The sequence below is a fragment of the Vidua chalybeata genome, chromosome 14 (assembly GCF_026979565.1).
Source record: "Vidua chalybeata isolate OUT-0048 chromosome 14, bVidCha1 merged haplotype, whole genome shotgun sequence".
Taxonomy (NCBI): domain Eukaryota; kingdom Metazoa; phylum Chordata; class Aves; order Passeriformes; family Viduidae; genus Vidua; species Vidua chalybeata.
In genome coordinates, this window is record NC_071543.1 from 2,690,247 (window position 1) to 2,706,178 (window position 15,932).

The 15,932-nt window shown below is 39.8% G+C and overlaps 1 protein-coding gene across 1 annotated transcript in view; it reads left to right on the forward strand.

The window, feature by feature from the left end:
* Positions 1–62: 62 nt before the first annotated feature.
* ABCB7 (ATP binding cassette subfamily B member 7) overlaps positions 63–15,932 on the forward strand; it is a 35,616-nt gene continuing 19,746 nt past the window's right edge. Inside the window, exons 1-4 of the mRNA XM_053955593.1 lie at positions 63–250; positions 6,118–6,195; positions 7,680–7,766; positions 12,485–12,604. Of these exons, the coding sequence (XP_053811568.1) occupies positions 77–250; positions 6,118–6,195; positions 7,680–7,766; positions 12,485–12,604 (459 nt within the window). The 5' untranslated portion in view covers positions 63–76. The remainder of the gene's footprint in view (positions 251–6,117; positions 6,196–7,679; positions 7,767–12,484; positions 12,605–15,932) is intronic.

Sequence of the window (15,932 nt, forward strand, 5' to 3'; positions counted from 1 at the left end):
GGGCGGCCAGACCCGCCCCGCCCCGCCCGCGGGTCCGCCGCCGTCCCACAATCCCCTGCGCCCCAGCCCTCGCAAGATGGCGGTGCTGGGGGCACCGCGGGGCCTGGCGGCCGCAGCCTCCCGCAAGCGGCGGCTGCTGCTCGCCCTGGCCCTGCTGCGCCCGCCGCCCGCCGCCGCCGTCGCTTGCTTCTCTGTGGGGACGATAGGGAGCGGACGGCGAGGCGTCCGAACCGCCCCGGTGGGCTCACAGGTGTGTAGGGGCGCCGAGGCGGGCGGGCGGGCGGACGGGCGGTGAGGGGCTGGGAGGGCGCTGGTGCCCGCAGCGCTGTTCCGCCGGCTCTGCGGGCACCGCCCGGTTCGTCCTTGTCTTGCCGGTATCGGCGCCTGCTCGCCCGGGCGCCCGCCGCCCCGGTATCGGTGCCCGCTGCCCCGGTATCGGTGCCCGCCGCGCGGGGCGGCCCGGGGCTCCCGGCGGCCGCGACCCGCGGGGACACCCGGAGAGGCCGGGGTGTCGTGGGGTCTCCTTGGGGACAAGCATTGAAAGCCTCCGTGTCCTTGAAGCGAACGCTTTGGATGTGTGTATAGTGAGGAACTTGTGCTGGCAGCTAATTGTGCCGCTGTGTGCGGAAAGGCAGTTGGAGTTGGAATGCTGTCTGTCAGCTAGGGAAAGCTGTTATATGTCCTAGTGAATTGTTTTTTATTGCAAGTAAAGTACTGAGTACTTTATCTCAAACTAAGTCCAGCTTTCAGTAATTCACGTGCGTTTTTCAAAGTGGCTTAAGGAAGCGTATCCCAAAGACTTAGGGAATGAACTTTCATAAACTCTCACCTTGTAATTCTGTTTGATAATAAACTTTTTTATCCTCTCAGATTGCTGCTGTTTATGAGTAACTTCTCTTTGTCACTCACCTTGATTAGTTTTTCCTGACAGGCAGAATTCTGTCAGACACTACAGTCAACTTCATGTTACTAGATGAGATGAGCAGGACTGAAAGGGTAAATTTTGGAGGTTTTAATTTTTAAACTTGTGCAGGAGGCTGAGAGCTAAAGTCGATGCAGATCAAATATTTTACTCATGTATTTGCATACATTAAAATACACCTGAATACTCAGTATTGTCTGGTGTTCCTGGAGACATATTTCAGCTGTTAGGGAACAAACAGCAATGTTATCGTGGTGATGAATAGAAGTATTAATTATATTCCTGCTTTCCTTTTGAATGACTTTATTTTCATGTGAGAAATGCCAGTCCCTGCTGATCAGTTTTAATTGCTATGTGTCACTAAATGTGGATTTGCACTAGATTTGCTGAACTAGAAAGCTAATACTGCATCTGTGGGATATATATATGTGTGTTCATCTCTTTGGCTTTTTTGCATTAGAAAGTGGTCAATGAATGCATTTTTTAATGGCCTGGTAATGAATTTTCACTTTTGCATCAAGCTCTATTTGGCTGAAAATTAGATTTCATGAAATGCACGAGCATTTATTTTATTAAACAAAAACTCTTAACAGGAGGCTCAAACTTAACTGCTCTGGACTTCTTGGTTATAATGCCCTTCAAAATTTTGGGACATGGTTTTTCAAGCATTTAGATAAATTTGCTGACAGAGGAAGATGTGTTTTCCTGACAGTAAGGACTTTTCCTGGTGTGGCACAGTTACACCAGAGCTCCTCACTGCTGGGGTAAAACCCATGAACTCCACAGCCACAGCTCTGCTTTAATTGATGTAATTACACAAATAGCAGAAGTTTGTGGCACCAGAACTGGGTCAGTCAAGAGTTGTGCCTGTTACAGCTCAAGCTGGTGAATAGTACAGCCATAGCTTAACTCCTGAGGAAAAATGGGATTAAAGGAATGAAGAACGTCTGGTAAAATGACTGTAAGAGCAAAGGTGTACCCATTCTCTTTGAAAAAGTTAATTTCAAAGACTTGGCTCTCATCCTTCTACTCTGCTTTGCATTCATGTGGTATGTGGTCCCCTGACTTCATAGTTTCATGTCCATTGTAGATTTTTTTTAAGCTTACAGTTAATTGTAAGCCTAATTGTATTACAATACAATATATGTGTTTTCTATGATACTGAGTACCATGAGAGTCAAATACAGTAGAGTTGTTTGGGTGCTGTTGCTTTACAGATTCAAATCTTTTTTTCCCCTCACATTTATATTTTTCAGTAGTTTTGATTAGAGTCTTGCTTTTCTGAATAGTAAGGCATGTAACATTTGTGTCCTGCAGAGGAAAAAATCTAAATTTATGGAGGGGAAAACCAGGTTTCAGGAACTGGGATCAGGCCTCATTTCTTTGATATTGAGATCAGCTTGTATTTCCATAACCACAGTTCCTTCAGTTCACCCTCCCGTGGTTGGAGCAGGCAGGGGTTCATCATGTCCAAACTTGTGTTTGGAATTTCGGATCTTCTGAGTAGAGAGCTGGCATGCTGGCTTGATAAACTTTCATGAGTAACTGAACAATTGCTGTTGGGTTTTTTCCTAGGAAACTTGTGGGGTTTTTTTTTTTTTTTTTTTGTGTGGTGTGGTTTTTTTGGTGTTTTTTTTTTTTTGCTGTTTTTTTTGTGTGTGTGTGTTTTTTTTTTTTTTTGTTTTGTTTTATAGAAGCTTGCTTATATTCAAAATAAAAGCAATGGCAAATTCTGTTCAGTGTTAATATGGAAATTAAATTAATCTAAAAATTAGTTAAATTAGCTAATTGGGAAAAAAATAGCTTTTGACTGGAAGGGTTGACCAGCCCTCAACTAAGGATAATTATTTTTCTAGGAAACTTTCTAAGCAAAGAAATACATTGAGAAGTTTTTTTGGGGAGAACTTTGGCAGTTGTAGAAAACAGAGCTGTGTAAATGTTTGTAACTGTAACAGTACAAAATAGAGGCTTTTCCCTTCCATTATCTTGCCCTTCCAGCTGCTAGTGATAAAGAGCTTGTTCTTCTGCATAACTTAATAATATCCCTTGCACTGGCAGGGGTTGCAAGAGAAGTTTCAGGTATTTTTGTTACATTTATTTATAGTTTACCTTGTTTTTTTATTTATTTATTTTCACCTGAAGCTTGGTCTATTCTGTAAAATGGTTCTGATGTTTATTGTCCAGATATTTCATGTGTTTGTGTGCACTGCTAAATTCTCTTCTCTGGACTCTGAAGGTGCAGTTGGACAGTCCCTGGCAGTCAGCAATCCTCACTGCTAAGTACCTGCTTTGTATGGGGCTATTTGAAATGCCCTGAATTTTACAATCCCTTTAGAGAGGTGTTGCTGCTGAGCAGAGCAGCAATCCCGTATGTCTGCCTATGAAAATGGACATCTAAAATTGCTGTGAGGAAGGATGCTCCATCCCTGGAAGTGTTCAAGGCCAGGTTGGACAGGCTTGGAGCACCTGGTGTCTTGGAAAGTGTCCCTGCCCATGGCAGAGGGTGACACTGGATGAGCTTTAAGGTCCCTTCCTTTGCTCTGTGCACATCCATCCAAGTGTCCAGAGCAATTGCACATTGGCCTCTGGTAAATGTAGCTCCAGTTAAGTTTATATTATTCATACTGGTGGCAGTTTTGCCTATCTTTATACCAGAATATTTCTACCTTTTTCTCTTATTTTCCTCCACTCTTTCCTATGCATTATTTCTTTTCTTGCCTTGTAAACTCAGCAGGATTAATTGTGGGACTTAAATGCTGCAGAAGAACTTGAATCCCACCTTCAGTTATCTTTTCTGTTACAGTTAGTTTAAAAAAAAAAATCTCCATGAGATGAGTGCACCATGTCTGGAACACAGCGTATCATATTCCAGAGAGAAGTATCTAAGTGTGGGTTTGACCTTGCACAAATGTGTTTAATCCCTGTTGTTTGTTTGCATTTGTAGTATTTAAACTACTACCCACAGTCATGACCCTTTAACAACATGACTTTTATGTTCAATCAGTACTAGACATCTGTTTCTTCCTTTAGAGTTTGTAGAATCATATCCAAAAATACTTTAAAAGAACATAATGGTGCAGAGTCAAGCATTCAGGAGTCAGGGAATGTCAGAATTCAAGTTCCCTGCATTATTTCTTTAATTCTGAAATAAGCAGGCTTGCTCCTGGTTCTTTAAAGCAATAACCTGTTTCTTTTATGTGTTGTGATTAGATTAAAGTATGGCTTTTCTTTGTAGTCTTAAAGCTCCTGGGAGCCCTGGTGAGGGAAAGTGGAGTCCTAAGTCTTCCTGCAGGATGTGTGGAGAGTGGCAAGGAAAGCTGCAGCCTCTCTCATTTGGGCAGTTTTGCTGTCTGTACTGTGATGGTCAGAGGATTTACCAGTGGATGAAATTGTTCACCTTGTTTTAACTCTTTGTTTCTTTGCTCAGATTTGTTTTTAGCAGGAGCTTGAGAGAGGATTGAAACCTCCAGTCTTCGAGGCTCATGACTGAAAATAAGAATAAGTCTCTCTGTGCATCTTGTGCAAAACCTTTAGTGTTTTTACTGTCTTAACCCCATGACAGTTCATAGCTTCAGTCAAGAAACTAGGCTATTTATCTAATGCAGTAATTGAGACCAAATCTGCTGGTATTTCAGTAGAAGTTTTTTTCTGTGATGTTGTTTGCTTCATATTTCAGTCAGAAGTGAATTCTGAGAACTTTGAGGTCAAAAGAGATGGATTTTTAGTAAAACATTTTTATGATGTCTTGTGTATACACTCCAGAAAACAGTAATTAGCTACTTTCCAATACTGCTGAAGCATCATAATTTTTCCATTGTATTTTCTGTTTATGACACTGTCATCATTCCTGTGGAAAATGTCTTGCTTTAGATGGAATTCTCGGTGCTGACACAAAGCTGTTGAGTTAGGAGTGCATCTACAAGGAAGTGCTTTAGAAATGCAACTCCTTTGTTTAACCCAGGTCTTGGAAGTATCAGAATGGTTCACCCAGGCCAGTTAACTCTGCTAAATGCAAAATGTATAATTAGGATGTTCACCCTTCCTCTGTATATAATGTCATATAATAGAAATGTTTGGAATAGCAGATCCATGTGATGACTTGTGGAGAAATACTTTTAATTTTCTTTGAAATGACTCATGAAATTATTACTTAAGTGTCTTAGGAAGAAAAGGATGTTTAAGCAAGGTATAAAATATATGCTGGTGCTGCTGTTTGGCAAGGTTAAAATTACCCTTTTTTATGATCAAGTTCCCTTTTTTTTTTTTTTTTCCTTCTTTTACTGTTTGTCCTTTCCCCTGGGCTGGTGAGCAGCTCTTTGGCTCTTTTGCTCTTGGTGTGATTGTTATATGGGGTCAGGGGTATGGTTAATTCTGTCACAGAGCAGTGAAAGATGGAATACTGAGTGTCAGAGCTGATGTGGCACCATCAGTGCTGACCAGGAGAGGTCCCTGTGTTTTGCCATGGGGAAGCAGTGCCAGCCGGTCCCTCTGAGGAAAACAAATGGTCCTTTTAAACTATTTTGGCCCTTTAAAACATAAAAGCATGGATTGCTTTGCAAGGTAACATGTAGAGCGTGGTACAGTTGGTGGCAGCTGTGTATTACAGGTTAAGGTGCATTGAAGGATCTGTGAATATTGCATAAATTGTGTCCTGATAACCCAGAACTTGTTGCCAGCCCTGATCATAGTCCCAGTGCTTCCCAGGCAAAAGCTGTAGCTTGGATTTGCCTTCTGGAGGCAAGCAAGGCATGAGCTGAGCTAAGAGGAATTGGGAATGGCAGAGCCTCTAAGCATAAAAATAACATTTCTTAATGAAAAAACAGGACAAAAGACTATTTGAAAGAATTCAGAAGGCAACCTGGGAGAAAATTAAAATGAGAGGAAAGGGAAAACTGGGCTTTTGTTGTACAGAAGAAACAAAGTCTGATGAGAGTGGGGATTCAGGGAAGGGAAATTCAGTTCATTGTCACTGAGCATTTCTGATGTGTGGATGTAATTTATTTTACAGCTGCTCCCCACCAATTTTCTTTTTCTTTGGTCAGTTGTTAAAAAACAAAGCCATCTGCCTTCTTTTCATGTTATGCTTGTTTACATAAACTAGATGAATATTCTCTGAATGTGAAGTGCATGTTCTGCATGACTCTGTTTTCATTTCTCTTTTTTTTTTTTTTTTTTCCTCCTGTTTTATTCTGTAGATTCCACCAATCTGCAGGCAAGGATCATGGCACAGTCTGAGAGGGAGTTATTCAAGACCATTATTGGAGCATTCAGATGTGGGTATAAATTGTTCTTTCAACTTGCAGGTCATGAGAAACTTAAGCCTTTGGAGCATCTTTCAGTTTAGACTGCTGTTACTTTTATTTTTTTAAATTTCACTATTTACAGTTCTGAAGTTAAATAGCATCTTATGTTTCTGCCCCTAGAAATCTTTTTGAATCCCTGCAAACCAATGGTAACACACAAACTTCAAAAAAGAGTTCTTAAAAGTGTGAGTTTTGCATGGTGATATTTAGATTCATTTATTAAATACTGTGAGTTTTCCTTCACTGTGTAGGGCTTTATTCCTTCAAAATTCTGCTTAAGGTGTTGAATAAGTTGAGAATATTCTCATAACTGAGTGCCATAACTAAGTCAGGCTCTTACTCCTATCAGGTCTGCTTGCCTTAAAACCAGTGCAAACACAGGGAAGATGCAATTTTTCTTGTTTGTGGAAGAATTGACATATTTCTGAGTAACACACTTGTTTGAAAGAAGCTGAGAAATGTGTTTGTCTTGCTTTTCTTTTTTGTTATTAATTATAAAATAATAACTATTCATAACTGACTTAAGTAGCTAAAATCTTGTGAGGGTCATTGTGACCTCAAAGCATGAAATTTACTTAGATTGTGTTTTTTGGATGCTTTTCTTTAAAATGTGAAAAGTGACATTTTGATTTGGGAAACCCTGGAGTCTGCTATCAACCAACATACATAAAATAAGATTCCTAATGAGCTTTTACATAAGTTGAACCTGGAAATTGTCAACATGTAGCAAATCTTTTAAACAAAAAGCAGATTCTTTTTTGAAAAGGTTTAACAGGTCCTTTGTTTGTGGCAGGCACTTTGAACTTGGAAAAATGCCTGGTGGTAGTGAGTTATTTTTTAGTACATCTACATGCATCAATAAATTCAGAAATTTTCTCCAGGGAATCTTGGCTACATGCTAAGAGAAGTGAGCATTTGTTTTTAACAAGCAGGTTCTTTTCCAATCTGCCCCTGTACATGGATTGCAGCAGGGCCTCTGGAATGGGATAACATGTGCCCATTCCCATGCTGGTAGGAAAGACAAGTGTGAAGCAAATTTATCTATTTTTTTTTTTTTTTTGCCCTCAAGTAAAGTTACTCTTACACACATGGAGAGAGTATTATTGCTTAAATGTGTTCCACTTTACATATTAATGTGCCTGAGTATGGTTATCCTCCAAAACCTCAAGGTTTTTCTGTGTTCTTCAGCTCATTTTCAGTATTTAAGGATCTGTTATCTTTCCCTCCTGGCTGCTTGGAACATGGTCTTTGCTGCTAGGATTGTTATATCCCTTTTTGTTATTGTTTTCTTAAGCAGGGCAAGGTTTTTAGAGGGAGGTGAGATCTTTTATTAAAACAAGTTTAAACTGTTTGATGATGAGGGAGGTAAAACAAACCAGTAGTTTTTCTTTCTGCTGGTTTTTATGTGCCTGTTTCCTGAGGTTCTTGCAAATTGACTTTTCATTTTCACACAGATCCTGCCCAGGTGGCAACTGATGGAGAAGAGGATGTGTTGGCATGGCCATGCTGGTGGAGGGCTTCACACAGATCCAAAAGAAGGGGTAAAACTTGCTCAATTATTATTGCTTTTTCAATAAAAAATGTTATCATCTTCCCCCAAAAAAACCTAAACCTAAAAGCAACAATTTGTCCAAAATTCTCTTGGTAGATATATAAATGTTGTAGTAGATACTGTTAAATTGTTGATGTAGACTTGCTAGCTCTTAAATCACCAAATATTTGTGATAATGGTGTTGAAGGGCTTTTTTTGTTTTATTAAAAATACCATTTTACTGTTATACACTCCCTTGAAATTGCCCTGGATTAGATTCTTTTGATGGAAAACATGTTTTCTTGTCATGCACTAGTCTGTTGATCTTGTTTGTGACTGATATTTCCCTGTGACTTGGCAGACAGGATAGTAGAAATCAGCTCGTGGGTTATTGCATCAGTTGGTAAAATCACACTTGAAATGGGAGGGGAGAGAGGCAATTAAACTGTGTGTATTTTTACTTGGAATTAATGGTAATACATCTGGTATATTTTGACTGTATTTCTATTCAGGAAGCACATTAATGTAATGATGATGGTCTATGAGGAGAAACAGGATCTTTTATTAGACCAAATGATTACAATCAGAAAATGAGGCAAACTTTTGGTTAAAACAGGACAGTATCAACTGTGTGATTAAAATTGCCAAATCAAAGCTCTTGAGTGTACAGAACTTCCGTCTTCTCATTTCCTGGGCACACTTATTTCTGATGCTTTGTGTATTTGCAGAATCATTCTGTGTGAATGGTTATAACTTGTTCAAACTTGGGTGGAATCTTCCCTAAAATTAATGAAGACCACATTGATGACAAACAATTTTCAGTTTCAGAATCCAGGTCTTTCAGGGCTGCTTTGCTGGTTTAACTGTTCTGAGGATATCTCTCCTACAGCCTCAGTTGCAAAGAAATTGAAGAGTTCAGTTTAGGATTTTCTTTCAACTTTTCATTTGGGAGTAGAGTTGTCCCTTCAGTGAATCCAAACCTGTTTGTGCTACAGGCAGAAGTCAGAAGAAGTGTATGTTTTATAGTAAGATGAATTTCATAACTGAGGTGTAGCCAGCTTGTTTCAGTAAACACCTGTGATCTTTTCTGCATGAGGCACAGGGGGAAACAAAATAATTGGCCATCTCCAGTCAGTGGTACCAATGGCTCTGCATGTAACATTAACTTCAAACTCATTTTAAGACCCTCCTTGCAACACATGTAAGCTCTTTTCAGAGATTTCCTGGGCAAAACAGACTTCAAACCTTCCTTCTCTGTTTCACATATTTAAATTTCAGGGTTTTCTTTGGTCAGAAAGGAAATGAAAGGTTCTGTTTACCACAGCACAAGTAACCTTAAGGGATGTTGGATGTTCTTTAACACTAAAACTCACTAGCAATCTATTATCCAAAAATTTTGATGCCAGATGATATTTTTTTTAATTTACTGTCAGTGTAAAATTCCATTGACATTCTCCCTTCAGCCACTACTTGCAGCTATTCCTGTATCAATCAATCCCTTAACTTCTTTATTCCAATAAATGCAGCTGAAATGTGGTTAATACAGGACATGGTCAGTTAAGGCTGTTGTCTAACTAAACAAACACCAGCTGTCCAGGAGAAAGCAGCAAGAACCAGCTGTGGAAGAGCTGAAATGTGTGGAGAGTGGAAAAAAACAGGGTAAGGTTGGGTTTGCCATGAATTTCTCAGCAAAACTGAAGGGAAGGAAATACTTTGCTGCTCCAAGTGCAGTTCCTGTATCTCATGTATACATGCACTTGTATTCAGTGTGTAAAAATACTGGCACCCCATTTACTACATTTTTCCCGCTAGGATTATACTTCTAGGAGAACTGCAGGTGAGATACCTGTCAGCTCTATTACACCTTTCCCTATTCCGTATCTTTTCTGACAAACCAGGCTGTTTATTCTGACTTTGGGAGTGACATTTTAAATTGCCCCTTTTACAGCAGCTTCTGCAGGTACAGAACTGAACCCTAAGGGTGAGCACAGAGTGAAGGGCACATTTCCTTCATCTCACATATAACTACTAAAGAAACTTACACTTTTTAAAATTCCAAAATAACATTTTACTTACAGCAGAGGCTGCTGTGCTGAGTACTGAGATCAGAACTGATCTTTACCAGCTTTGGGGGATTTTTTTGGTGCTGGTTGGGAGAATAACTTCGTGCAGGGGGAGAAACTTCTGCTGGTACAATAAAAGGGATGATAGAGCTCCCCGAGGGAGCACACAGGGAGCCAGAATTGTGTCTTTCTCTCTTCATCAGCAGTGACAGCTTAAATTCATGTCAAATTACCACTTTCTTGTATCCCATTTCTGTCAGCTCATCATCCTGGCCCAGGCTTTATCCACCAAGTGACAGGGTCAGCCCAGTGAATGCCTTGCAGTGCTCAATAACCATGGAGATGGTGAAGAGGAATTATAGCTTTCTTTTTCCCCCCCCTCTTTAGGTATTTTAAAAGGTCCCAGAACCTGGATGGGATGGGTAGAAGGGAAAGGAAGTTGGTCAATGGTCTTTCTTTTGCAAGTAATCTTCAGTATTACATAGAGTGTTTTAAAACCATGCTGCATTCAAAAAGAGGAAAAGGTTTTCCTTCTTTGCTCCCTGTTGTATTAGATTTATAATATTTTTCCTTCCATTCCTTGCATTTCTGTAGAAATAGACCTGTAAAGAAAATGTAAAACATTACTACCTTTTAAAAAGAGGTAAAACAAATTCATCTCTTAACCTTTTTATGTACCTCAGAGAATCAAAAAAGGGCCTGAGTCCATTGAACAGATTGCTCATTTTAATTCTTAATGTTGCCACTTGCATATTTAAACAAAATTTAAACTCATGTTTCTGTACAACAGTAACATTTATTTCATGGTAAACTTTGATGTAATATGTGTGCATTTTGCATCCTTTGATATTCCTTCTTGTTCCTTTGCAAGGCCTTTGGCAAGTGAGTTGCTGCCTCCTGACTTTTTTTCTAAATGGATTTACTTCTGTCACTGTTCAGAGCCATGAAAAAAGGAAATAGATTCCTCGTTTGCAGCCAATATATTTTGTTCCTTTTAATAGGTTTTCTGTGCTAAGTCTGCCTAGCCAATAGCAACATATAATTAGAACTGCTCTGATTGCACTTTTGTATCTTCGGTGTTAATGTGGTACCATTTTTTTTAACTTCCTTTTAACCTGTAAATGGTGATCAAAGATATTTTCCACGTGTTTGAACTGCTTTTTATGCATATCCTTGGCTCAAATGGAAAGATTCATGTATATGCTGCAGCAGGTATCTCCATCTTTTAAGTGGGTAAGACACAACAGAGGCACTTTTGCATCCTCTCTCCAATGACAAATCTCAATATACCCATTTTTTAAAAGTAGTTTGAAATGTGCTTATCCTGCGTAATGTTCCGATACATTTGCAGTGACATTTGGTGACAAAATGCCTTGGTTTTGCTTGAAGCTGTGACTAGAAAAAATGAGATGAACTTCCTGGTGCTTTTAAAAGCTTACCTTTATAGGATTGGCTTCCCTGGTTGCCTCAGCAATTTTACCTTTTAACACACCTCTCCTTTCTTGCTTATTCACCCCAGACCTTAACAGAGAATTTCTTTTCTAATTTGGTTTGTCCTCAAACAGTAAGATTTATTATAATTCTCCCCCTTCCTACTGACTTCTGTCACAAGACTCATCTTTGAAAAGTGTGCACTAACTTTTTGTTTCCCTCCCTTCTCCCCACTACAAAATATTGCCTGAAATGGGGAGATTAGCTGCCCTTGCTGCCCTCCTTTCCGTCTCAGATAACCCTCATGTCTCTCAAGTTAACCCCAGTGTAGCCAACACAGAAAAATGACTTGTTGATACGTGTGCAGTGTTGCTGCACATCCTCTTGTCCTCAATTAGGAAACGTGGTTTAGACTGCAGTTAATTTAGCTTGGGAGTTCAGTGGGATTATCAGAAGTGTCAGTGATAACCATCTGTTCATCTGGAAAATAACCTACCTTGCTGTCAAAAAATACAGCAACCAAACCCAACAACAGAAAAATAATCCCAAAGCAAAACTTAAAATAAACCCAAACAGGAAAAGTAATGTTTTTCAAGCTATCTTGTTAAATGGATTGTGCTCTTACTTAGAGCAGAATTTGAGATTTGGAGGAGAGCCTATTTAAAGAATTCAGTTAAAATTGTTAAGCCAGGACGTGGCCAAGTACATCTTCTGCCTTGTGAAGCCTGATGATCCAGTGTCAGGGAATGTTCTCCAAACTATTTATGTTTGTTGTGGACTTTTCAGGCTTCCTTCTTGCCTTAGTTATTTTGTTATTGTGTTAATTTTTTTGCATTTATCTCCTGCTATTTTAAATATCTTCCAAAAAAGAAGTAGCAAGCCCTTGAATTTTGTACAGCAATCTTGAGGAGATAAAAAAGAAGGGTCAGTTTGTTTGTTCTGTGAAGTATTTCAAGGTGGGGAGTTGTGGCTTTCTCTGTGTTCCAGTTGTAGCCAGCCAGACTTGCAGTCTGGAGAACATGGAACATTTTAATGGCATGTCATGGATATAAACCTAAAACTTCCACCTTGAAACGTTCATAGGCAGTCTTAGTCTCAGACATTGTCAAGTGTCTGTTTCCTATCAAATAAAATACAGAAGTGATCCAATTGTATAAAATTCATTCTTATTTATAGTTATTATACTTCCCAAGTCTCTTTGTAAGGCAGTGCCTTTGTTTGTCCTTTCCCACAGCTGAAGGAGATCGATGCCAAGAAGATCATCCGGGCAATGCTGTCCTACGTGTGGCCCAAAGACAGGCCCGACCTGCGGGCCAGGGTCGCCATTTCCCTGGGCTTTCTGGCAAGTGCCAAGGTAAGAACAGATACTTGTTGTACTCTCACAGTTGCTGTTCATCTGTACAAGGAATCGTTTTCTTTTCTAGTACTGATGGGCTTTTACACTCTTAAGATGTCTGGGTTTTTCACAGGAGCGTATATGAGAAATGATAGCTTGGATTTTGGAGCAGGATGTATCTGCAGGTAATGTTTAGGGAGGTGATGATGACAACTAGAATTTTTGTTTCCCTTGATCTCATTAGTTTAGCCCAGGATTTTCCATTGCTGGTTAATTATTTACCTCAGAAATTACAGAAAAAGGGTGTTAAAGGCTGTTCTTCTCTGCTTGTGTGGTGCTGTCAGACAGGATTTCTTCAAGGCTCTCTGCCCATTCTCAACTCTGAACTTGATCAATGTGGTGATGCCTATTCACAGGTCTTGCTGTGCTGTGGAAAGGGGATTTGAGCTCCAGTCTGATATTCCTCTGTGAGATAACAGAGGAATTAATTGTTTTGGGGACTCCTCTGGTGTCCTAATATGAGAGAAGCTGTATAACCTTTTGTATTTAGCAACCCTGCTTTCATTCAAATGATTTTTCATGTAGTCTTTGATTATGAAATGGAAGATTTTTCTTACTTTCACTTCATTATGTGAAAGGATCTTCTATATTCTTACCTGCAACAGCATTAGTGTTTATTTGTTCTTTCAAAGAATTTGGCATGCAAAAGTGTTCTGCAGATTAAAAGGGGATATAATTCAAATTCTGTACAAACCTTGCAGAAATAGTTCCTAAGAGCAAATGTTAGCTTCCTTTTGCTTTAAATAAAAAAAAAAGTATTTGATTACAAAATACTGGGAGGAAGTTTTGTGAATTCCATTGAGACATACAGCTCAGCTGGGTTGCTTATAAGCACAGCAATTTTAACCAAACATAAAGCTAATATTAGCACTCAGCACCATTGCCTTGTTATGAAAAGAGAGAAAAGACAAATTTCATCTCTGTAGGTGTTAAAAGAGGAGTGCTTGGGAGGAATTGCTGGTCTACAGTGCTTTCTCAAGAGGTTTTTATCTCTCAGGTACTTGTGGGTACTGTCTCCAGCAGATACTTGGGTTGTGCTGCAGTTCAGGATGTCGCTGATAATGCAGGTGATGACATGCAGAATATGGCTGGACTGTGCAAGTGAACTTCCTCCTTTTTGTGTGCCTGGACAAAACACACAGCAATGCTTTCCACTGCATTTTAAAACTCTGGGGGAAACTCTGCTCAAAATGCAGATGCCTTGAGGTTTTGTGATGTGGATCTACCAGGTGGATATGAAAATTAGTCTAACTCACTTCCTTTTTCAAGACTCTTATTAGTAATGTTTATAACAAACTGAAGGCAATTCTTAAATGTTTGAAGTAGTTTTTTCTTTTCTTCTCCCCACTTCCCTATTCCCTAATTTGTAGTGTTATATGGATATGATGGAGAATGTAAATCCAGCCTCTAATCCTGCATGTGGCAGCACTGTACCTTGCATTTAAGAAGTCCTGTTAATGTTTCGAGCAGCTTTTTGGGGTGTTAAGAAAACAAAATTGATGACCAGGATGCCTTGACTCTAGCAAATAGTATTTGGTCTAAAAAAGAGCTATTATATTTCTACTGGCAGAGAGAGATGTTTCCCCCATCTGAAAATCATTGAACTGCTCTTTAGGGAAATAACTGGGTGTTTGGACCTCTTAAGTGTTCTCTTAAGCTTCCCACTTTATATTTGTACAAGGCATCCCAGAAGCCCTGATGTCCAGAGCAGACTCTCAGAAGAAAATCAGAAAACCTGTTGAGCTTTTCCCAGGTTTTAGGAGATGCTTGTTAAAGCAGAAGGGTTTTGTGAGAATGTTTGTTTGGGCAAACAAGGATTTCATTAGGAAAACACACAGCAAGCTCTCTATGGAAAATGAATATCATACCTGGCAGGGGTGAAAAAATTTATGGACATTTTCTAGCTGTCCTTTGCTACTGTTCTTTGTTTTGTTCTGTCATTACAAAGCTGTGTTGGATAACTGCAAATTAAGGAGTTACCCCTCATCTTAGGAGCTGTGCTCACTCTTCCTTTGTGGGAAGAACTTTTCTTGAGTTGCTTCATACTTTACACATACTGTGTGTGTCAGTGTGACACAAGCGATGTGCAATAGTTTATTCCAGAGCTGCAGTGAGTCTTTGAGCCCTAAACATCTGCTGCCCTTCCAGAGCACACAAAAGGTCACTTTGTCCTGGAGAAAATGCAGTACAAAGTAGTTTACCTGTATCTTTCCTGGACCATGTGTAATTGTGTGTGGTTTCCTCATTATCCCATTTGGGAGCCCTTTGTTCTGGTTGCTTGTGAGGTTAATTACAATGCACTCCACAGACCACACAAGCTGTTTGTTAAAGTTTTTCTGCTATATAATTGTGTCAGCACAGGAACACCAGCATGTTTTTCTCCTCACTGCAGTCCTGGCCTGATTTCTTTGTTCACTATGGAACAAAGTGAATTCTCTGTCTGAAGGATTTACATCCTTACTGTGGATTCTGTCTAAAGGGCCCTCATTCTGAGGGCGTTTGCATAGAGAGCTGTATGGTCATGATGGCTGCTGCAAGTCACCTTCCCCCAAAAGAAACACTTCTGTAAACCTTGTGGCCAACTCCTTCTGAATTTGAGAAAAGATTTTCAGGTTTTATACCTCTGAATTTATAGCATTAGGTTTCCAGTTAAAATACAGCAGCTGTAAGGTGGCTTCAGTTTTATTCTGTGAAAACTCCAAGGAATCACGGAGGACAGGTAGGTTATGAAATTCTCAGCTATGGGGGGAAAATGTAAGGAATATACCCCCAGTTTAATTTGGTTACTTACCCACAAAACAGCTGGAGTTCATTTCTCCTTGGGCTGCTGCTCGAGAAATAATTTGTCTCTTTAAATCTTCCAGTTCAGTAAAATACACTTTCAAAACAAAAGTCAGTTTGTGTGCAGCTACTGAAGAGCCTGCAGTTACAATCTGTCTTGACTCCTTTTGTGGGGCCCAGTTGCCTGTCATTGAACAAATTATTGTGATTTTTGGTTCCTTTTTGTCTCCACATAACTGCCAGTGGTATTGTGAGCCTTCAAAGTGAGCTGTTAGTATGGCTTTTTATGACAGGATGGAGTCTGCTCCAGGGCTAGTGAGGTCTTTCTTCCTTGCAAGATTTGTTGTATTATTATGACACACTTTAAATTTTTACCTTAAATATTTATAGCCTATCTAGATGTGCGTACATGATCTGAAGGATGCAAGAGGAAGGCAGGTGAGAGGAGTACACAGGGCATTATCTGTATTTTCAGTCACATAGTTCAGCCTCCTCAGCTTCTGCA